Genomic DNA, 24,554 nt, shown 5'->3' with positions numbered 1-24,554 from the left:
GATTCATTCAGCTAGACAAAATGCCTAATCCCTACATAAGACCTTTCCCCTTCTAGTCTGTGAACACCTGCTCACGTTTATATATATATATATATATATATATATATATAGTATTTTTTTTAAATCCAACTTGATGACTCACCTTCAAAGAGTTTTTGATAACAAAACTGTAACACAGCAGTTTATGTGAGGACTGCCCCCCCCAACCAAAAGGAAAGTGCATGAATGAAGTCCTTGCAGCCAAACACAGATTTGATTTGAAAGCCTTAATGGAGGCACATCCAACCCGTCCTCCCCAGGGGGCTCTCCCCCTGCCAGAAGCAAAGAGCTCTTGTGTTGTGTTTGCAGCCCAGTAATAGAGCTTAAACACAGGAAGACCAACCAACCCTCTACCACACCCAGCCCCAGTGATTAACACCCTCTTCAGAAATTGAAGTGGGTTTCTATGTCCAGATTAATGACGGTATCACTGAATCAAACAGCTCAAAGATGGGTGGGGTCTGGAAACGTGTACAAGAAGCTTGGCAGAGCAAAAAAATGTTACTGCAATAATGTGGCCAGTGGGTAAAGGGTCAGCTTTCAATTTGTCTGTCATTTCCTTTTTTTATTGATTTCAGAACATTTTAAACCCAAGATAAGTGTCAACTAGTTCAAATGGAAGGGAAACACTAACTAAAGGGTTAAAATTAAAATTAGCTTTTGAACTAATTAATAATCTGTCCTAAAATGACAGAAAAAGATCTTGTGGTTTTTAGAATACTTAATTCTTGTGTGTGAGCAACCGGTTAAAAGAAAAAAAAAACCTTAAAAAACCAAGCAAAATTACTCATTTAGGTGAAAAAAAAGTTGGTTCATGTATTTAGACCTGGTTATAGTTAGCTTTGATTGGAATGTCACACAGCCTGGTTGAAAAGGGTTTTAATGTTTTTATCTTTTTTAATCTTTTTTTTTATCTCTTTCTCTTTTCTTACTCTTTATTCAATGTCACATGCTGTTTTCTTTTAATAATGTAAAGCACTTTGAAATGCCTCGCTGTTGACATGTGCTATACAAATAAAATTTGATTGATTGACATACCATAGTCCTGGGTAGCACTTATTGCCAGGAGCTTCTGGACGTTCTTCCCCCCCCCCCCCTTTTATTTTGGTACTCATGTTCCGCTTCCTTGTTTCCTGTCAGTTCTTCCAGCCATTCCTCCAGTTCAGCTCCACAGCTGCACCCAGTTTCTAACCAGCCACCTGCTCCTCCTTCAGTAATCAACGCTCCAGCTTCTCACTCAGCTCTTTGTTAGCTCGTTGTTTCCATCAATATGTCTCCTGATCCTTGTGGTTAAGTTTTTGGTTTGTCTTAGTTTAATTGACTAAACATTTTATGTCTTTTTTTTCAACCGCCTTCCACTTTTGCAGGAGAACAATAACTTCTAAAGTTGTTTTCAGAGGCACATCAGTTCTTGTATCACCGGCTTCCTGTTTTTGTTTTTTTTAAATGAGATTTCTCATTGAAATTTCTGTTTTTTTTTTTGTCTATGAAGCACTGAAATGGTCCAAGTTGCACCATGTTATTATCATTATCAGCTACTCTTGGTCACAGCCACAGATTACTGTGGCTGGATCTTTATAACCTAACACTGGTCTTTGTCTAAATTCTGTTCACTAATGCTCCATGGACCACCAAGACCTTCATTCAAGTGTGTTTATTGGGAGATAAATCGAAGAAAAAGTTCAAAGGGTTTGAGTAAATTGTAAAGCACTGCAGTGTGAAATATTCTTTGTTGTTGTGGACATGGTTTTTTGTTTTGTTTTGGGGTTTTTTTTTGCCTCCGTCGCCCTCAAGTTGCACCCAGACTCAGCTGGTGGGACTGCCCCCATCGATCGTAACAAAATAATAGATTTGGTGCGTCAGAGCCGGTAACGTCGTGGCTCTCGAAACCGCAGTAAAAAAAAAAGAAAAAAAAAAAAGATTTATTTCTAATCGAAGCGAGTTCTCTGGTGAACATGATTGAACTTTCACTTACGTGTTCGAGCCGAACGCGAGTGAACGAAGAGCCGAAACCTGTGTTAGCCAATTAGATTTTGCCTATAAAACAGACTTACATGACGTCGTCCGGACGCAATAATCGTTCGAAATTATGATTTGAATCGACGGGCCACTTTTGGATGGTTCTTTTATATTGATTTTGGCTGGAAGAGGTATTGGGGAAAACACACACACACACACCCCAGCTCAATACCTTCTAGCCGTATTTTACGCAGCTTTCATTGGGTATTGGCGTAACGGCACCAGTCTGTAGAGATATCTGCGGCTTTCTCGCTGACGTAATATTGACTGATCCGAATGTTTACTTTGGACACGATCACTTAGAGTCGCACATTGCGCTCTTTTCCTCTCCCAGTCTCCATCTCTCTGCCCGTCCCTTCTGCTTTCCTCCGGCGTTCACGCAATGGTCCTAATCCATTCCAAGCTGAAAGGGTCACCTTAAAGCAGTTTTCTTTTCTTTTTGTGTGTGAGTGCGTGTGTGCGTGTGTGTGTGTGTGCGGACAAGCCCCCTCTTGGGATTCTATTCTGTTTGAGTCGAGCTGGTGGAGAGCCGTGGAAAGATACCACAGGTGAATGGAGCTTTAACGACGCTGCGGTAGAGATGATTGAACAGTTTAAGGTTTTCATGAGCGCAATCTGTGCCTGATTTGACAGAAGCCGCGTCTTCCGTGGCACTTTGTGATAACTGAAGCGGACCGAGTTAGCTTTTTTTTTTTTTTTCCTTCTTCTGTTTTTTTTTTTTTTTTTTTGAAGACATAAAAAAAAAATTCTCCTCTGGCTTTCCTAAAGGATGATATGACCTTTTCTTTTGCGCAGTGGTGGCTGCTTTCCTACCAGTTTCTTGGATCTTTGTCATGCCTTCTTGCAGGATTACTCACGGAGATATGAGCGCACTAAGAAATCGAGTTGGATTGTAAAGCAAAAGAAAAAAAAAAATTGAGATACATTCTTTAAAACAAAATCCTTGCTCTTTTTATTATTATTATTTTTCTCCGAAGCGGGAAGTGCTGCTTTGTGGTAATCAATGGCTTCGGTGCCGAGGTCGGCAAGGCGCAAAGAAGCCACTCGCTGGCCGAGGATGTCGTCAACTTTTTGGGCTGTGGTGCTCCTGACGGCACTGCTGGTTCTCTACTGCGGTAAGTTTCCCCCCGTCGCTCATTTCTTTATTATTTACTTGACCGCTGCGCAGTGGGGGTGACTGTGTCATTGGGGGTGACTGTGTCATGTGGGGAGGATTTCACATGGAAATCACGCAAGTGATTCTGGCGACTCACTCTGAATAGTGATGATTTCTCCTAACCCCTCAGTAATTTGCCGGCAGAGCGTATTGGGCCCCATGCTGTACGTCTGAAAGCAGCTGTAGCTGGAGAAAGTCATGCGTGGATTGGTGCCTGATCGAGTCTTTGAGGGATCCAAGACGCACAGATATGCGGGATACCAAACGCGCAGTGGCGGATCTTGTACATATAGCACCCAGGGCGAGCCTTGCACAGGTCATGGAAACTCGCCAAAGAAGAAATAAATATGTGCATTTTCAGATTTGCAAGCTATCAGAAACATTAAAAACTTTTAAAAAATCAAATAAAATGAAATTCTGCGATTATCACTGGGATGAGTGGATTCTTGTTCAGTGCTTTATGTTGCAGAAAACACTCCACATGTCCCTATCAGATCCCCTGCAGCTTAACAAGGTGATGTCAGCATCATGCTGGGGGGGCTGCTGTTCATGTGATAAGATTTAAATATTATTTAATAAGGACAATTAGGTCTATGTTTGACCAGTTTATGCAGATATGTTCGATGCTAATCTCAGTCTGGGTTATGCTTCATGTTAAAGTGAATTTTTAAAGGAAAACTATTCGGTTCAGCTGTAAATACAGAAAGAATTTAGACACATTCGTTACACTTCTGTCCTAGTATAGCAGTAGACAGATATTTGTAATACTATAAATACAGCTGGAAAAGCACTGAACAAGTCAAGGTTTCAATTAAGACCAAAAAACCGGAAAAATGTTTGTCCTCACAAAGAAGTTTAAACAAATTTGCAAAAGTTATGTACAGTAAAGTGTAATAGTACTAGAAATAAGTATTGGACACATGGAGCAACATGCGAAAAGGCATGAAAAGTCAGGAAACCACATGAAATCTGTTTTTAAACAACCTTCCTTCTGCTATGTGCAAGTCAATATTTATTTTAATATTAATTGATGGCTCATAAAGCATCCCTCTCAATTCCAAAGGACTGTTGAGTGTTGGGTATAAGCAAAGAAAAACTCACACAATGTCTTACTGAAGCAAAATAACATCAATTGTATGTTGCATCTAAACTTCTATATGTTCAATAAAGTACCTTTAAGAACCACAATCAGGAAATGAAAAGAACATAATTTCACTATAAACCAGCCAATGGCGGGCCTCCCATGTAAGATTTCTGACTGAGGAATCAAAAAATTGAGAGTTGTTCAAGAGACAATGAGTACTGCAGAAAGTCAGGTAGGCACAATTTTTCTACGACAACAAGGAATACCCTTAACCAAAATGGTTGTTGCACAAGACTCCACTACTGAAGAAAAAGCACGTTGAAGCTTAATGGCCAGTGATAAACAAGGAGAACACAGTCTGGTAAGATGAGATCAAAGCTTTGGATGTTATTGGAGGAAACACATTACACATAATGTGACGTGTGCAGGTTGGATCGCCATGCTGTGTGCTGCCAGATGGCGTACAGTGCTGGCAGGTAGAATTTAAGGAAGGGAGAATGGAGAAATCTGCCAAGAGAGTCTTTGGTCAGAATGTGGAGAAGAAACGAGTGTGAATTTCCGAGCAGGAAATGGTCCCCAAACACACAGCCAAGGAAACTCTCAATTGGCTTCAGAGAAACGAAGTGAAACCGCTAGAAATGGTCCAGTCAATCACCTGACTTGTATCCAATTGGACATTTTTCTGGAAAGAACCAAAGTTTAGAGTTGAAGTGGAGTCGTCTTGAAGACGTCATTACCAGAAAAGTCTTATAAATACTTTAAAATAAAGTATTTACTAAATGTATGTCCTATAATTACCTCCTGTGTCATTCCATATAACTTCATTTGTGGATCAAATTTGCTTTGATTTCTTTGAACGTTTGGGTTCTTACCAAGACATGGTGTGAGTTTTATGTCGATAGAAATATTCAAAAACCTTTTCAGCAGAACAAAATTTAGAAACCTTAAAAGCTGATCTTCACCCACCAATCAATGTTACCTGCATGTGTAGATGAATCTCATGAAGGCAGGCGATAAAACCCGACTAACCCAGAGGTTTAGAGGTCTCATAAATCTGGCACTGTTCCTCATTATCACCCTTTCACGCATGAATTATGACAACCTCGCTTTGGAATTTCCCTGAGGGTTTTTGATCATCTTTACGGATGTTGTTGTGGTCGTCTTCGGGGGCATCAAGAATTCACACGTTAAAACATCAACGTGTCAAATTCAAAAACCGTGTCAAAATATGTAGCATTGTTGTTAAACTAACGTGGTCACAAATTTCAGCCTTTTTCTAATTTCTTTCACTGTAACATTTTTTTCCTCGATTCTGATTCCTCAACCTGTCCTCCCCTCTCAGTTGTCTGCCAGTGATGAACGACGCAAATCACTATAGCAACAGAAAAACACATCATCTTTGAAACATTTTTTGTTTGAGCTTTCGTTTGATTCATGTTTGCTCACTCAGCATCCACACCCTACTCATTTATTTATTTATTTATTTATTTATTTATTTATTTATTTATTTATTTATTTATTTGACATTTTTAGTTTGGCCCTTAAAAAAAAACACAATGACTTTAATATGTTTTGGCTTATATTTTGTTAGAAAAAGCTACAAAACAGGAATATTTATATGTTGAAGTATTAATTAAACTGTTCAAATAAAACCAATGAAACATGATGTCCACTTTAACGGAATAATGATTAATTGGTATTTCTTGAAAAAAGAGAATATCTTGGTACCCAAAATTGAAATGTTTAATTTATAGAACGATCCAGATATGTCCATGATTTCTACATAGGTAGCTGTTTGCTTGGCTAGTAGGTTGCAGTATATGGAATTGCACTCTATAGTTGAATGAAAAAGCTTATGTGCAGGTTTACCACCAACATCCACACACATGCAAAACATTTTTTTTGATCGCTTGTGATCATTCTACATTTTTTTAAAATTTATTTTGAAATAGCTTCTTCATTTGCTTTCACAAATTCATCCATCCCAAATGTTTTCTCAGAGTGTTTGTAGGTGCACTCTGTCACTTCCCAGTGTCTGGATTTGCGAATAAGTAACACAATATTCTGTTGAAGTACTTGTGGCGCCCAAATAGTGATGTCACTCTGGGTGGTGAGCCATATGAACTACATAAAAGATGCTGCTAAAATACTGAGCTAACATTAGGAGGATATTATGTTTCTGAATGAGCCTCGTCTAGCTGTAAAGACTGCATGTTCCAACGATGCCATTATTAGGCAAATGTATGCAGACCATCACCCTCGCGACACACACGCACACACACGCGCACATACTACACTTCCTTAGGCTACTTCTCTGGTACCCTTGCACCTTCCTATCTCTCCCTCCTGCCTGCCTCCCCTATCTGTCTCAAGCTGCATGTGACTCACTTTTGAGCAGAAATCCAGCTGGCACACGGCCGCTCAGTCTGCTACATGTGAGAAACGGAGGCCAGCTGAAAAAAGAAAAAAAAAAAAGCCAACCAAACACAACTGTGCAATTTAAAGATCCTATCAACTAACACACAAACACACACACACAATTTTACCTCATCGTTCATTCCTTCGCTTCCTATTTACAGTGTGCAGATGATTCAGTTTGCTTTGCAATCACATGAGCCTCAGGTTAATCAAAGGGGTGGAGGGGTGGGGGGGGGTGGATTATGAGAAGCAAAGCCTTTAGATAAGAGGAAGGAGGTGGACCCTTTTCTTCCTTTGTGGTGCCTTTAGCCATGTCAATTGATCTCGTGCTTGTGTCCAATCAATAGAGCTTGGATGTTTGTTTCAGTGCAAGAAACCTCAACCTCTCACCTAGCAACACCTTTTACTCTTTCTGGAGCTCAGTAATCGGCTGCAGTGACTGGCTCCAGCTACCCTGGCTCGTTTTATTAGAGATTAAGCTGACATAATTCATGTTCAAACTTCTCTGCTCTGGTTTCTCCCCTCCTTGTTTTCATTTGATTGGTTCCCGTTGTGTTTCCTTTCGTTTCCTCCACGTTCCATTTATTTCAGCTTTATCCTCTGCACTCGGCTGACCGCTGCCCCACCTGCGGTGAATATATGTCGCTGTGACGGAGGTCACTGCTCTACCAGCGTCTCCCTTTCTCTCAGCAGCTCTGTTCTTCCCTTCCCCCCTAATCAGTTTCTATATTTATGGAGGCACAACTTATTACTTTCCTTATAAAACGCTGTAAACAGTGGCTGATCTGTAGTGTAAATCGGGAGCCGTAAACTGTAATTTTTGCTGAGGAAATAACAAAAATTCACATCAAACAAGTTTTTTTTCAGTTGATTGCATTATTTTTACATTAACAGAATATTCAAATATGGAAGAAAATGAATCTACGTTGCTAAATTAACCATTGCACTCAGCACTTTGATATTTGGCAATTAAAAGTAAGCACAATGTGTCTTGCAAATATTGATAAAGAAATATCTCAGTGTTGTCATTTCCAAAAACAGAACAATCAGCAGGAATTCAGAATTAATAAAGTCTAAAATATCCAGCTTGATAGCATCAACCAGGAAGATGGGATTATTTTGATGTGAAATATTTTTTTAGCCACAGTTATTGATTTGTTTATATCTTTTTGGAAAAGTCATCCGTGATGCCCTCTGTTTGCACTGCACTGATTGAAACAGGGCAGTGATCCCAGACAGCATCACATTTACAACAGGATGCCTGAAAAACCGATGAAAGAACACTAACCTGGAACTGATTTAAATGTTATAACTGTTTTTGTTCCCAAATAACTCCCTGTTTTTAAATTAATAACGAGACTGTGAAGCCTTTACATGCTACAAATGCTAATGTCCAAATGGCCTCCAATAATTTCCTGGTAAACAGGGCCCATGTCTTAAACTAGCTGTAAAACACAACGGTGAAAGTTTTATGATGTGGGATATTTTTGTTATACAATAAATAATTTCTCTACTTCCTGCTTTTGCCAAAGTCGACAGTAACATGTGGTTCACTGTCTGCAGAAAACTGGGTCTTAAAACAGGAAAATGTCAAAATCAAAGTCTACCAAAAAAAACAAAAAACAACGCTGTGAAATGAATGAAAACTTCCCTGAAACTCATTGAGGTGTTCTGGCTGTACATTCTTTCAGCTCCAAAAATGTAAATGTAAATGTCCTGAAGCAAAAAAGACCAACAGCAAAAAAAAAAGCTTAATTAATTTGATAAAGTGAGACATTAAGGTAATAAAAACAGGATAGTTCAGGTTTTAGCTGCTAACAACGCTACTGAATTCTGCTGAATCATAGCTTACTTTTAATTATTAAGTTGAAGTTGTTTTTTTAATGTATCACTTTATCGTTTCCACTTGGAAATTTGGTAAACAACAAATTGACAGCATGGTGCTTCATTACATATGTTTGCTTAAATTCAACAAAGAAATACCTTTCTACAATTTTAGAACTACAACACAACTTGTGTAATTCATTAACTGTGGCTAAATTTAGTCTTTGTGTCTATTTTTTTTTTTTTTTGACTTTCGGGTAGCATACTGGTCTGAATGACTAGCCAGAAACTTACTATGAACATAGTGGTATACTGATGCTTAGCCACGGTTTGTTACTAAAGGCTACTTCTCTTCCCCCCCAGTGTGTCGTACAACCACAGGGGGAAAGAAGAAATCTCTGTGATTACCACTATGATTCATATGATGCCTGTCATCCAGCATCAGCGTCTGACTTAACATGATCTGCCATCCTCATTCAGGCCCTTCTAAGAGGGAGAGACTAAGCAGAGTAGAGGGGAGAGCAGTGAGGGGATAAGAGATGCAGGAGGACGCGCGGACACTCGACGTCCGCACTTGAGTCTGGGAGGATGCAGGTAAAAAAAAATAAAAATTTGATGGGGAGCAATTTGAAGGAATCGAGTGGAGAGTAGAGAGAAGGAGTGCAGCAGAGGGCAGAATTAAAAAAAAAAAAAAAAAAGATAAATCCCAACAACTCCACTTCTAACATTTGATTGGCGCTGAATACAGTAATCACAGCGAAGCGCTTCTGCACCCGCTGATTACAATAACAAAAAGCAACGTCAACAACACCGCCCTCTGTGCACTAGCTCCCTCCTCTGGCAGCTCGCAGCCACGGGATTGTTTGCCAACGGTGCAATTATGCATTCATGAGGCCGCAGTCCGTGCATGTGACTGCTGAACATAAAGCGGATGAGGGAGATCACACAGATAGCTAATAAGTATGCTAATCTTATCTCAGGATGGCTGAGGACCGTAGGAAGGCTTAGGTTCAGATCCGAGCTGCAGACAGGCAGGAAGATGAAGAGTAACAAGTGGAGAAGGTCTGAGAGGGAAAGTGAAGAGAAAATCATTCACATCTTTTTTTTTGTTTGTCTTTAATAATTCCTGATTTATTTCAGCCTTAGAAATCATGTTGCGTTCAAGTATCAGCAGCCAAGAAAATAGAATTTGAATGTTCAAGTATTAACTTTGCCTAAAGTTCATACTTTCTATGTAATTTCCCCTGCATAGAAAAAAAATTAGACACGGATGCAAACTTGCATCCTTCTCCGTTGCCATTCACCACATTTTGCAGTGTGGCCTTTTGCGTTGCGTGACTCTTTACAAGCTGCCAGAGTTCTGCAGCTAAATCTAGTGATGGGTGACTACTACCAAAACTGGCTGCTGAGGGGCATCTACGACGTTAGGATGATGTCGAACCTGTTGCGTCTTTGCATTTCATGAGACCTTTAAAGCAAATAATTGCAGATAGATTCTGACACGAGCTGCTTTGCATATGTTTTCATATGAAACTTTTCTGTAGGCATTTTACCAAGATTTGATGCAATAGACTTAAACAACGGTGAAGTTGGAGGTAAAAAACCCCACAAAAAAACAAATAAAAATGTGAAAACTTTGGTTATGCGTTTTTATGGCAAGCAGATTATGATAAAAACTGAGAGGAAAAACTGACAGGATAGCATCGAGTTGTTTCACATATCCAGCATTTAAGGACCAAAATGTAAAGCTTGTGCACTTCTGGCGAAAGTATACAACTACTATACTAGTTGTGTAATAGTACAACTAGTATACGGCTTTTGCAAGATGAAACTGAAATTAAACACATAAAATAACACCGTATGTAGCACACAATTAAGACAGCAAATTACTCCATTGTCTCGGCGAAACACGGCAGTGGCTGCATCATGTTGTGAGGAAGTCTTTTATAGACTGGACTGGGGAAGACAACCACTTTTCAGCAGAGTTGAATAGCTGAACAGTTTATATCAGAGGTGTCCAACCAGCAGTATGTGGACTGCTGCTGGCCTGTGGGTCTGGTAATTGGCCCGTGAGAAAGATTTTAATTTTTGAAAAAACTGGAAGCTTTGGAACAAGTCGGAAGACAGACAAGAGGGAGTGGAAAGATGGGCAGTTTGGTTGTTGAGGTGGGTGCCTAGTTTAGATCAGTTTTTTTTATAGAATATGGTATTTCAATGCACTTTACATAAGAAAAAACTTCAGAACTAAATCTACTAAACTTATGGCAAGAGTAGAAAACAGGATGCTTTCACTTGATCCATTTTGAGATGAAGAACAGGTGATAATTTCAGTGTAATGATGTGCAAAATTGGTAGATATGTTCTCCAAAGGATCTGTGCAGCGCCATGTTGTACTGTGCTGACTGAGGGGATTTACATCTAAAGGTTGCACTTTGTATTTTTGTGGAAATGTTTTTTTTATTTCACTTCTGCTTTATAAATATGAACTGCTTATGTTGATTTCACATGAAATCTCAACGAAACGCATCAAATTTGTGGTGTGAACATGACAAAATGTGAAAAGTCAAAAAAATCTGTTCTCAACTGGACGAAACCAAAGTGAAACTTGTAAGGGCATGAATGTGTGAGGATGTCTCGGTTTGGGCGTAGATGTTATCTGTGAGGGAAGAGGGACAGATTTCTGTCAGGTAGCAACAGAAAGACCCGCATATAGCCTGAGGAAACACAGTCAGCAGGTTTAGTTTTCTACCAAGAAAGCAAAAACCTACATTGTTAAAACTTCATCAAAGGTGTGAAAAATCCTTTCCATACTTTAAAAAGGAATCACTGAGCACTATTAACACAAAGGAAGGAACATACCATGTTTCGTCGTTACTCTGCTAACCATACAAAGCAGGAGCTTTGATAAGGGTTAGAAATAATTAGAAGCATTTTGTGCCTTAGATTATAAAATATTAAGATGCTATGGGCCCTTGTTTGTACATGGATTCTTCAAGAATTATGCAGCATAGCCAAAGGCAATTCCTTTTTTTTGTAATCTGTGGGGTGCTCTCGTCATTGTGGTGCTTTTTTTGTGTGGAAGTTTCCTTATTTAGACATGAAATGCTTATTTGCTGAGATCTTTATGTGCTACTTGTTGGCTTGAAAGTTCATGGAAGATATTTGACATAAACTGATCAAGCTGGAAAAATCTATAGGAAAAAAACATGAGATGTAGTCAAATGTACTTGTGGTTGTCGGTGCTAGCTGGTTGGTCGTTCAGATGATGGTTGGACTACCAGGGCTGCTCAATGTAGAAGATAATCCATCAATTAAAACCTTGTACAAGACCAGTTCTTACAGTTTTTATTGCTTTTGTCCTTGTTATTGTATGAGAAATGTTAACATAGACATTCAGTATGCAGAAAAGGTTAATGGCCAATGATAAGAATTGCTCTGCGATGGACCAGTCATGAGGTTGGACTAGTCGGGCAAAGTTAGCAGCCATTTGCGCTAATGGCTAATGTTTGTGCAGCTGCAGCCTCACTTTGAGTAATGGGAAAGATGTCAGTGGAATAAAAGAGGGGACAAAAATAAGAGTGAAAGTTTTGTACTGAGGAAGAACTGAGATTTATTTCCTCTTTCTGAGCATAGACAATGTCTATTTTATTGTTTTGATGAAGACCATCAGTAAGGATAAAGCCAGGTGATTTGTCTTTTTTTTCCAGATGTTTTTTTTTGTCATGGCTAGTCCCTTTTTTGGATCTCTTAATAGACTACTCGGGTTATCTTTGACATCACCATTTGTCTGATGTGAAATATCGTGCAACATAAATAGCATGTGGGCAAAATCACGAGGGTTATCAAAGCTCCTATTATTCCCTGCTGCTGTTTCTCTTGCTCCTTCTGCACCTTCACAACCAGACATTTCTCTCCAAAGAAAGGAGAAACTCAGCACACCCATAATAACATGCTAATATGCTGTGACATTTACTTAATGTGAAAACAAATTGCAGAGTGTTTGGAGTTTGCATTTAGGCAAAGTATCACCGTACCAGCTTCCATGGCTAATTGCACCTTAAATGCTCCATGTCTACTGTGAATTAATTATGTGTCAATGTGACTTTAATTACCATTAAAAGCGTGTGTATAATATTTACATATCATAAGTAGTTTGTGACTGCGAGGCCCAATAGGTCACAGTCAAAGTAAGCGGGTTTATGCAAATGTCCTCTGTCTGGTTGTCCAGTTGCATGAAAGCAAATAAAATAGATTTCTTAAAAAAAAAAACTAAAAAAAAAAAACACAAACGGATTTGTAAAAGTCAGGAGCTTTGCAGCAAAGTTTTTTGTGTGTTTGCGCTAAGATATGGAAACAAATAAATTAAATAAAAACCGGTTGAGACGGCTTAATTGGCTCTGGATCTGGACAGTGACTCGCGGCGGGCTCTTGCCTCGAGAGGATTCAAGGATGTGCATTTTGTGCTTGTTTTTGCCTAAGGCCACTAAACCCATTCAGAAGGAAACACTAAAGCTACTCCTCCTTTATTACTGGGAGAAAAGCAATTGCTTGGAAGAAAATGCCAGAATGGTGCTTTGAATTCCTGGAGGGGCCCATCACCGAGACACAGCCCATGGAGCTGAGACAGCTAGCATCTGGAGCACAGACATGGCGGCAAACTGGAGAGAGAGAAAGCGGGCAGAAAGGAGGGAAAGGAGCAGAGAGGGAATGAGAATGAGGGAATAGAAGAAGGAAAAGGGATTAGAGAGAGGGAGCAGTTGGAGGAAAACCGAGAAAATGGAGAGTGCGAGACAGACGGAGTTGGAGGTTACTGAGAAACCCTGGCAGTAAGAGGGACTACACAGACGATGAGACAAAAGACAGACAGTTGAGAACACTCAGACACTCAACCAATTGACAGCCGATTGGGGAATGAAGTCGGCTAACACAATGAACCAGTCGGCAGACAGACGTGCCGCAGAGTAGCCAAGAGGCTCTCAGAAGTAGAGGCAAATATTACATTAGAAGAGACAGAAGCCATTTGTCACAGCGTGAGGCCTGAGAGGTAGTTAAGCTGCAGAACGAAGGCACCCATGGCCCGGCTGATGCATGTCACCACCAGGAGGAAATTGTGCTGAAGTCAACTCCGTTCAATCAATTGTCCGGTGTCCTTCGGTGACTCCCGCACTTAACAAGATCACACCGCCGCAAACTTTTGCCGTCCTGAACTCCTGAGAACTTGTTATGCGGCCTTGAGGGCCTCCTTTCGATTCTGTCCGCCCTTCTTTTCATCCTCCCTTGTCTCCGCGTCTCGCCGTCTTCTCGGCCACATCAAGACTCTGTGACAAGTGCACTGACAACTGCAATTCGGTCTTAATCTCCCTGCACGGTAAATCTGCTGGAGGTTCACAGCTCCAAAGACAGCAGCGCTCCAGATGCGTCCGCATGTCAGAGACTGAGATTTGGTGCGACTTTTAGCCAGTCGCCTGGTCGGTCAGTTAGCATTTTTGGCTTTTGATTCCTATGTGGATTTCTTTATTCGTCATGGGCTTCATTAATAACACAGCTGGGGTAAGTTCATAAGAAAACATTTATATCACCATCCCTTTTTCCACCGTTGTCCTTCTCTCCTAACTGGTGACATGTTCCATGATTGATATGGAAATTACAAAGAGCTTGGCCTCATTTATCACGCGCCAATGCTCGCTGCTGTTTCAACAACCATTTTGCAATGCGGCAACAATGAAGTAACTGCAGTTGCTATGGCAGAGAGTGGAAAGGAACATGCAGTTCTCATTTTAATGACACAAACAAGCATTGAGCTACAAATGATATGGTACCCTTAATATGTTTGGGTATATATGCACTCCAGTTTTGTTTTTTTTTTGACTCCCCAAAGACTTATAAAGTCAGCTGGCAATAGTAAATTGGTCCATGATGTCTCTCTGTATGTGTGTACGGTGGTTGTTAGTGATGCCACATACAATTTTGGAAGTGTACAGAAAATGTTACATGTTTTCAAAGGTTTTTCAAAGAAAGGTCTGAAAAGTTTAATATAAAATTGTATCCATTGATCCCGGACAGACAGGTTAGGTCAGGAAGAAAACTGTAAAGAAATTTAAAGCCAGATTAGGTTGCAAAACAACATGCCAAACTTCACAAGTCTGGCCTGTATGGCAGAGTGGCAAGAAGAAAGTCATAATAGAAAGGATGGCATGAGAAGTTTGGTTTGGAAATTAAAAATAAAGTCAAGAAGAAGACACAGCAAACATTTGAAACAGGTACTCTGATTGGATGGTGTGGGAATGGATGCTTATCTGTAAGAAGAACAATAACATATAGCTAGAATTACAGTGGAAAGGTTTAGATCAAAGCACACTATTTTATTGCAAATTTCAGAAAAAAAACCTAAATAAGAGAAGGTAGCAACATTTGAAAGTTTATTTTCAGACATTTCCAGCCCAAAATGCCTGTTCTTGTTCTTTTTTTTTTTTTTGCATGGAACAAAAGGACAAAGTTTTCTCCAGACAAAGCAGGTAGTACCCTAGCATTTTCTTTTTCTATAAATCCTTATTTCTCCACTTCACAACTGCACTACTTTGTGTTCATGTAAAATCCCAGTGAAATGCATTGGGATTTTACTTCAAATGCATCGAAGCTTGTGATTGTTGTGTTAAAAAATATGTTAAAGGAACAAATATTCTCAGAAGAAAAGGCTCCGCCCAGAATGTCAGTGACATATACTAATAAATGTCAAATTTAGACAAAAATTTTACCTTCAAAAAGGATTAAAGTCTAATTTTACCTTACATTCATTGGCCTTTGTACTCAAAACAATCTGATGCTTGAGTGGTTAAAACTAGTTTGTTACATATTCCATCTTTGCTTTAGAAGTGAACAAAGTTGCTCTCCCAACTCTGTTTTCTTTGGGGTTTTTGAAGAAGCAAGTTGAGATTTAAAAGCCTTAGAGTGGATAAGCCCGATCACGCGGCAATAGCGGAACAGGCTAATGGTACGACCGAAAACTCAGGAGGACGCTTCTGCCTGAGAAGAGATGAGGCAGTCAGATGAAGTAAGTAGCTGAGCTTTGCTGATGCTGTTTCAGCTACTTGGGAGAGTGCTAAAGCTTCCTTGGAGCTTTGAGACAGTTGCAAGATCTTATTTTGATAGATGTACTTTTCTTAAATTAAACCATGCTGAATGTATCGGATTATTGCCTGAAACTATAATAATAAGTTTTTAGTTGTTTTTTTTTCTTCACGAGAGAGAAATATGGAACAAAGTTTTGTCGTCGTGGTTTAAGCTGACTTTGATAAAAGCCGTCAGGTTTTTGTTTCACTGTTTAATAGTGTGATAAAAAAAAAAAAAAATCCTCAAACGTTGGAAAGTGACAAAAACGGAGCTAAGCAGTACAATCCTTTTGCAAACAGCTGTTTGCTTTATTTCTTCACAGGATTCACTAAATAAATTACATGTAACACAGTCCAGTATTTAATGAACCCATCTGTTCATCAGGTTGGCGTCTTTCAATCCACAAACACAGCAGATACAAGTCTGATCTGAGAAATCAAGAAAAATCTCTTTTTAAAAACTTCTTTCCACGAAGACCTGAGGAGATCCTCAAACTTGACACATTTTTAAATATTTATTTTTTATTTTTTTAAAAGAGATTAAAAATGAATGAAAAAACAACAACAATGTCTTACTGGAAAGGATGTGGAATGGCATTTCCAAATCCATGAGGAGCACCAGTTGAATTAAATCTTGAATAAATTCTGATATGGAAACGTATTGCTCGTCATTTAAAATGCATCAGATTTCGGCTGAAGTGAATCCCAATTCTTTGCGCTGTTGCTGTTGAGCAGATGCTGTATCGTAGTAGTAAATGTGAAATTTACAGAGAATGGAAACTTGAGTGAAAGATGTTCCGTTGAAAAACTTCCACAGGGTTCCATGAAACCGTGCCTCCTCTTGTCACAGTAGAAAAATGAAAACTTCACACACTTGATCCCAACACAGGTGCTCTATACCAAACAGACTCGCATTTCGAAAGCCCAACAGGACTTTAAGTTCCATAAAATGTCTTTCACTTCTCGTCCTTGGACAAACAAACTTTAAAACACCAACAGCAAGGTTGGAAACAGTGCAAACAGTGCAATAGTTACACTTCCTTGGGCAAAAGTTGTTGGTTTTCTCTTCACTATTTTTGTTTTTAATGTAAAATTCAAGTATTTTCAATCTTACCATCTAACTCATTTGAATTATATGTGCTGTTATCTTTCCTGTTTTTAACAGTGGCTTTGATAAGTAACATGGCTGCTGCATGCTATAGTTTATACCAAAACATTACATGCTTTGTAAGCACGTTCGATTAAATGCTCGTTTTGACTGGCTAGTGACTCTACATGGGATGCCTGTGATCCATCCTACCTGTGGGGCTGCTGTGTGAACTCAGTTGAAGACTTCCTGCTGTCTCCTCTTTTTCTTTCTACCCTCGTGACACAATCAGAGAGAGAGAGACAGAGAGAGATGGCAAAGATGCAGGGAACGCCGAGAAGGACGGGAGGGGAGTGGGACAGAAGGGTAGCACCGCTGCGAGGGATACAGTCGGAGAAGTCTCTTGAAAGTGCTTAGTGAGCTGCAGCAGTGTAATTCCAGCTGATACTCTCAGACATGCTGAAACATGTCTCGGTTATGCATGCATGGCGGGCTGAAGGCGATTTGTTATTTCTTTCATGCACTCCTACTATCTCGGTATTTCTTTCTGTCGAGTATTTCCTCCCTCCACCCCCTTTCTCCTCAGTGCCTCCCTCTCTCATCCCACCCCCCACTCTAAGCCCTTGGCAGTGATAAACCCTTCCTTTGTCATTTTGACTGCAGAACATAAGAGTTATGCCTCCCTCTTTAGGGTTGAAGAGCTCATTATGGCTCCTCAGCATGGAGCCTATAGGCCACAGATTACTCTATGTAATGTCACACATTTGTCGAAACTCTTGCCGCTGCAGCCGTTTGCGTGTTATTTTTTGTTGGACTTTTTGTGCTTTGTAACTCCTGCTCCAAAAACACCATGTCATGGGAAAACCAGAATTTTAATGAGACTACCTTTAGGAGTTGTGCAAAGTAATAAAAGCCACAGCATGGAATCCTTTGATTTTTTTTTTTCTTTTTCTTTTAGTTACCCTCTGGTTTCTCATTTGGGAACACATTAAAGTGTGTAAATGGTTTATTGCGGAGCCAATGACTTAACGCTATTTTAGGCCCGAAACATCGACATCACTCATTATTTTCGGGAGGGAGGGAGAAAAAAAGTATCTGAATAAGGATTAAAGATCACTTAAACAAAACGATTACAGGAAGAAGGTTACAGATTGGAAAATCTTTGGGTAAAAACATTTTCTCAGTAACATTTCAAATGTGCCTCCTGACATGAACTTTGCATTGGATCTCTTCAATTGGCAAATAAATACCACACATCAAAAGAAATCAAAACAAATGTTTTGCACAATGAATTTGATATTGGGAATGAGGATTTTTACACAGTACTGCACCTTTAAGATGTCATCAACTTTTCAAATCCCTCCTTTTCACAACTTCTATATTATAGTGCTGAATTGGTTTGTAGGTTTTTAAAAACCATCCAGAAAACGACCTTCAGCACAGAGCTCAGGTGAAAACCTCAAGTCCTCAAAAGGCTCAGATTCAGGTTGTGAAGACAGCAGCGGTATGTTCAGGGTTTTGAAGGAATATTGTCTCTGTACTTGCAGATGATATTTGTCTTGTAACCCACAAATCTAGCAGCAGGCTTTAATAAACTACATATTGTACCTTGTCATCTCAAGGCCGTCATGAAATCCTCACAAATATTAGATGCTGCTTTTATTATTTCCTTTTGCATCAATGATGCATTTGTCACCAGCTCTCACCCCTATTACATCAGAGGCTTTTTCGGTTCCAAATGTTAGTTGATGAATCAATCCTACACACGCGCGTACCTTTGATTACTCCATTTGTCACTGTCTGCGGGGACCACATCAGTGAAATGAGCGCGGAGAACACCTCGCCCGCTTTATCTCCTGCAGAGTCTGTCCCGTACAAGCTACGAACAACGGTAAACATTCGGTAAGAGCAGGATTTATGATTTGTATCAATCCCCTCGGCCTCCGGAGAACACTGCATGCGGCGCTTTGAGATTCGCATCAATGTAGAGACGGTGCCCTGATTTCAGCCACATGGAAGCGTGCATGCACAATTTATTGTGGCGCAGCTCTGGCTCAACAAAGGGCATCCATTATTCAATGACATGCAAGTTTCAATTAAAGAAAGATCACATGGTTGTCCTTTTTTTTCTTCTTCTTCTTCTTCTTCTTCTTCCGTTTTCCCCCGCTACTACACAATGGCAATGGAGGGTGGTTGACATCTGTTGTTGCGGGCGCTTTTGGGGAATGGTGGCGTTCGGATGATGGGTGTAAATTTTGTGTATTCTGCTCCCATCTCGCGTCGAGAGGACAGATGTTGGCAAGCTAATTAACAAATCTCCGTGCGTCGTCGACGATCTCCTCTGCATTCAGGGGCTGCAGAAGGGAAGGGAGATGTTTTGTTGGATCACTCGCTGGCAGTATATCAATACGCGAGCGTCAACACGTGGCTGCTCATGTGCATGCGTGTGTGTGTGTGTGCGTGTGTGTGCGTGTGTGTGTGTGTGTACAAATCTTTATCCTCCCCATGGCGCTATAAAACACCACCACCACCTAATCCCCAAGCGCTCTGAGTGACACAGTTCGAGTGCCAGGGAAAGTGAAATGAGACACATGAGGCAGAGATGAAGTGCAGTGGATTGTTTTCTGCTTCCTGTTGAAACGACTGTTATCATAGTCCGCCATTTTCTGTTTTGTATTTGCTGTGAGGAAGCTACACTATGTGGCTTTTGGCAAGTCAGGTAACGGGAAGTGTCGTTTTACGAGCCCGCTATGGATGTTTCCATATTTTTACCCATTTTCTCCTTTTGAGATGCTCTCTGGAGTCATAATATCAGTCAGAATTGATTTCACTGGACTTATTTCGAGCGATTCTTAAAAACAGGCAATGAGATTCTTTTAAACAGTGTAAACTGCTGCTGCACAACGTACCCAGCAGGTTGTTGCTACGTAACCAAAGAGTGCATGACTTAGTTGATGGCACCAACCTTTTAGCTGACTGAGAGAGGTTGAGTGACTTCCTACATATCCCAGAATGCCGTGCGACCATGAATTGTTGAAATGATCGTATTCTATCAGACATATTATCTATTGACATTGATCGCGACAAATATTATTAATATTATTGTCCAACCCTAGTCACACTTAAAACTTTTGCTGCTTTTGGGCATAGATAACTTTGAGTATATATAAACAACAAAAAATAAATTTATAACTCGTATTATCCAAGAGTCCTTGTGGATGGTGAGACTGTTTGCAGGAAGGATCTCCAGTAGCAGTAGGGTTATGGTAGCTGTCAGTCTTGCAGTGAAGCCTCTGACTGAAGACACTCTTAGACAGTCTTATGACTACCATTACAGCTCCACCTGCTGACGGCAATCACCATATTCCACTGTAACATGTCCTGGATGACACCATCAGTTATTGGCAAGCTTTGCTAATCCTCCTCTTTAAGTCTCTCCAGCTGAATAGTTAGAAAGTCGGGCTGAGAGACTCTGGAGTCGGAGATTTTGCTCATTATGATCGACGAAAAAGATGTTTTGAACTTCCTCCTCCTCTCTCTGCTCTTTGGTCCTGCTCTGCATCCATGAAGCTCCTTTCTCAACTCCTCTGGGATTTGAGGTTTTAGCTTAGGACTTATTTGAACTCTTGAGATGCTAATTATCTGCTCCCAATTGTAAAAGCAAAACAACAACAAAAATACTTGTTCCCATGGTTACATGTCATTACAACAAGGAATACTTGCCCCCAAAAAAGGAATACCTTAGCCATTAGCCATAAGTATGAACAAAATGAACACATTTAATTTCCCCTAAGGTAGTTTTGCATTTGATTTGAATTTGAAATCAAACCTACTGTAATAGAGATATGCCATGACATGACTCAAAAAGACTTCTTTTTGAGTCATGTCAAAAAAAATTTTGATTCTGCATGTTAGACCATTGTACTTAGAAAAGTCCAATCTGTTTTATACATACTAAACATATATGTTTAGAATGTGTTTGTTTTCTCTAATAGGCAATTAGGCATAAATTTTGGACACGTCAATTATTTTGTAGTTGTCTTGGTAACCGCATCCAGGTGGCAATGCAAAGCGTCTCAGAAAAGTTTTCTGTTTTCTATTTTGGTGTAAAATTATATTCCCTAACCTTCAAAAAGTACATACAATGCATTAGAAACTGCCATCAGATTGGGAAGACGTAAGAAAAAACAAAACTTGCATTTACTTTTCACTTCTGTATCAGTTCCAGCTGACCTGTTATTTGAAAGGATTCAGCGCTTAATGCGTTTGCCAGTAGCCTGCGACCGCGCTGAAGCTCGAACGTTTCCTTTCTTGGGAGTCACTTTGGATAAAAGCCTGTTCTAAATGGCTAAATGTAAAATGTTAATCGGCAAAAAACTTCATAATGACATTTTCAGCTCGGCGTTTGGTGAACGGGGACGACGGCCCATTTCTCCCACAGGAGAGAAGTCATAATGGCTGACGGAGACGGGCTGCATCTCAGCTGAGTGAGGCAGCCAGAGACGCTCCAAGGTTTCTCTACCGTACTACACAAGTTTGCAAGAGTTTTATCGCAACTTTTACTGCACACACAAAAAAAGAAAAGAACGTCTAAGCATTCGTATCCTTTATTAAACTTCTTCAAATGTTAGTTGAACACGTTATTTTCTTTTTTCCGCTTTTGATTCCGCCTGTTTGTTACTGTCAGTTTTCTTCAACTGTCAGGTTCAAGTTTTTACAAAAAAAATAATAAAAAATGCTACAAACTACTAAAATAAAATAAAAAAATGACTTAGTTTCTTTTGACCATCATGGAAACATTCCTCTCCCACCACCGTACACATTCAATAAGTTAGCATATGGTTTCCAATAAGGCTTGTTTGTCAAATTAAAAATAACAACCTTAATGCAATTAGTCATACTTTTATGTTTTAAGTCCACATTTCTATATTAAAGAGTGCTTTTCATTGCCCTGATGTAATATTGTAATCTTGTCATGTTTTCACTAGTAGGAGAGATAAATCATAATTATCATAAAGGTTTGAAATAATCAGTATGAGTCTAAATAATACATGTGATGTTTCATTTACAGAAATAAATACATTTTTAATAATATTCTAAGTTATTTAATATGACTACTGCAGACAAAAACATTAGGTTTTGTGGTCTCTTAAGCTGCAGTGATCTTTACTGTAATGTTTGCTTTTGACATGTTCATGATTTTCTTTTTAACAATTACTAAACAAGCTGATTTCTTCACTTTTTTTCACTTTCTTGTATTTACTCCAGCTAGCTCAAAGCGTATGTCTTACTTCCTGCAGTTCAGCTCAACTTTAGTGAATGTTTCAGCAGTTTTTCAAGCTTTAATGTGGTATCTTACACTTCATGTTCATTAATGCTTTAATTATTGACATACAGCAACCAGCAGCTGGTCGTACAAAATATTCAGAGTCTATACTCCCCCCTCTCTATTCCTTTCTTTCTTTTTCGTGTGTGTGCTGTCGATTCGACTCATAATGTCCTCTGGGTCTTTGAGTTGACATTCACTTTTAGGCCTGAACTTTATTTGACTCATCTTTGAGTGTCAGATCAGGGGTTGAAGGGGGGCAAGCATCCACTCAGCCCATCACTGGGAGTTGGCCATGCTGCAGCTTTCTGGAACACACACACACACACACACACACACACACGCACACACACACACACACACACACACACACACACACACACACACACACACACACCCTGATGGTTCTGTTTCTGTTCAAATGAACATTTTGGTTTTGTCAGAGACATCAGCGCCTTTTTCAATCAGGATGTTTTTATTGGGATTGTATGCTGTTTGGACCTTTCACAATGGCTCTTAAAGACTTTGGCTAAAAATTAAACGGAACCAGCTAATGTTTTTAAATATGGATTTAGTAACAAATACAGGTTTTTAACCGATTTTCAATCATGTTTTTTCTGTAATATTTGCACTGAAATTCCAAAAAGAATGACACTAAATTCAATTTAAAATACTTTCCTGATCTCAAAGGGAAGCTTAAATGATGTTGTAACTCATATTACTTCAAATTATTATAGCTGGTGGTGATTGTTGGCAGGAAAGAGCTCCTATAGAGGTCTGTATTGAAGCGAAATTGAAGAAGCCTCTGACTAAAGACAGTCTCGTGAATAAGATGTCTTAGATTTATTTTTAGATCTGTTTTCTTTGTCTTTAATTTGGACTGCATTTCCGCCATCTTTTATGTTTATCTTTATTTTGAATCTGCAAAATTTCATTAAATCTTTAAAACCAAGAGTCAAAAAATTTCCTGAAGTAGACGCTTGTAAAAACCATGACTTTCTCTTACAATAGTCATGTGACATTTGCGACTCTAAATTAGTTTTATTTGACTCTGCAAGTTGTAAAGATTGCAGACCTGCAGACCTCCCATGCAATCCTGCTGGCTTCTTAAACCTTTTATAGATTTATAGATCAGCTTTTTGTCAGTCGTTCCATAATGCCGTAATTCACTCCAACAATCCTCTGTTGGACAGTCTGAACTTTATTTTCTTTTAATTTGATGACTTATGAATGCAGTGGACTTCATTTAGTGTTATCACAGTAAAAGGGGCTGGATATTTTTGACATTTTTATCCATAAGATCATAGAAAACGAAGAAACTTTTTATTTTATCTCCACAATTACACCGCAAAACACAAAATATTTGCTGAGAATTTTTAAAGTTTTTTTTAATACACTGTGATTAAGACAAAAGTAACTTGGAAGTAACTTTTCACCGAAATAAATCAGCTTGTTTTAAGCCAATAATTCTTAAATACAGACAGAAAAAGTAGTAGTTTCACATAAAACAGGAAAAAATGTCTCGTTATAAAGAGGAAAAAATCTGAAAGTGCAACTAGTTTATCGAAATTCAAGAATTAACTTAATCGTGTATATCTTGATGAAGTTATTTTTAAGTTATTCTTGTCTTAAATACAAAGTATTAAAATACTTGAATGCGCTTTTTTTTTTTGCAGTGTACGCAAAAAATGTGTCTATCACACAAGATCCCCAGAGAAATCTCTCTGTTACGTCATATTCATAATACTCTTACATTTACACACCAGTCCAACTCTACCTCTAACCCCACCTACACTCTTCATCTTTGTTCCCACATGAGGAGTCAAACATGACAACAGATACACACACACGCGCACGCACGCACACACACACAGTTCAAACCTATAAAGAGTATGCAAATGTGTAGGAGAGTGGAGAGAGAGGGTACCAAATAATGAATCCTCCTCCCACTATTGCAGCGAGATAAATTGCCATGAGGGTGGAAATGGAATTTCTCGATTTCATAACCCCGTTCTTTTGTTGTGGCGTAACGAGGTCACCTTAAATCGCTCCTTTGCACGCTTGGATGTGGAGGGGGGGAGAAAAAGAAAAAGGGGTAACAGGAGTAAAGAAAAAGATGAATAAATGCGGGCCTCTCAAAAGCAAATCCTTACTGTGCAGATTTGGACGCGAACGTGTTGATACCTTTTGTGAAGCCGTGTTTTAACCTGTGGCCCCGCGTCCCGCCGGGCGGCGTATGAAAGCCGTTTCTTTTGAGGCTTTTCCGCCTGGTGTTCGGAGCAGATGGATTCAGTGCGTGTGACTGAAATGAACAACCGGGACCGTAAGTAAGGAGACCCCTTTGAATCGGCATGCTGATACGCAGCCTTTTCCTGCTTCATCTTTCCCATTTTTCTTTCCGCCCTATTTTGTAGCCACAAACTCTCCTCTCCTCTCCTCTCCTCTCCTCTCCTCTCCTCTCCTCTCCTCTCCTCTCCTCTCCTCTCCTCTCC

General features: G+C 39.5%; 1 protein-coding gene across 1 annotated transcript in view; it reads left to right on the top strand.

Annotated features, from left to right (window-relative positions):
* Positions 1-1,988: 1,988 nt before the first annotated feature.
* Positions 1,989-24,554, top strand: part of tafa5a (TAFA chemokine like family member 5a) — a 160,398-nt gene continuing 137,832 nt past the window's right edge. The window contains exon 1 of the mRNA XM_008401147.3: positions 1,989-3,173. Within this exon, the coding sequence (XP_008399369.1) occupies positions 3,062-3,173 (112 nt within the window). The 5' untranslated portion in view covers positions 1,989-3,061. The remainder of the gene's footprint in view (positions 3,174-24,554) is intronic.

The sequence above is a fragment of the Poecilia reticulata genome, chromosome 23 (assembly GCF_904066995.2).
Source record: "Poecilia reticulata chromosome 23, P_reticulata-male-v2, whole genome shotgun sequence".
Classification (NCBI taxonomy): Eukaryota; Metazoa; Chordata; class Actinopteri; order Cyprinodontiformes; family Poeciliidae; genus Poecilia; species Poecilia reticulata.
Note: the sequence above shows the minus strand (reverse complement) of the source record. Positions and strands in the feature narration are given on the sequence as shown.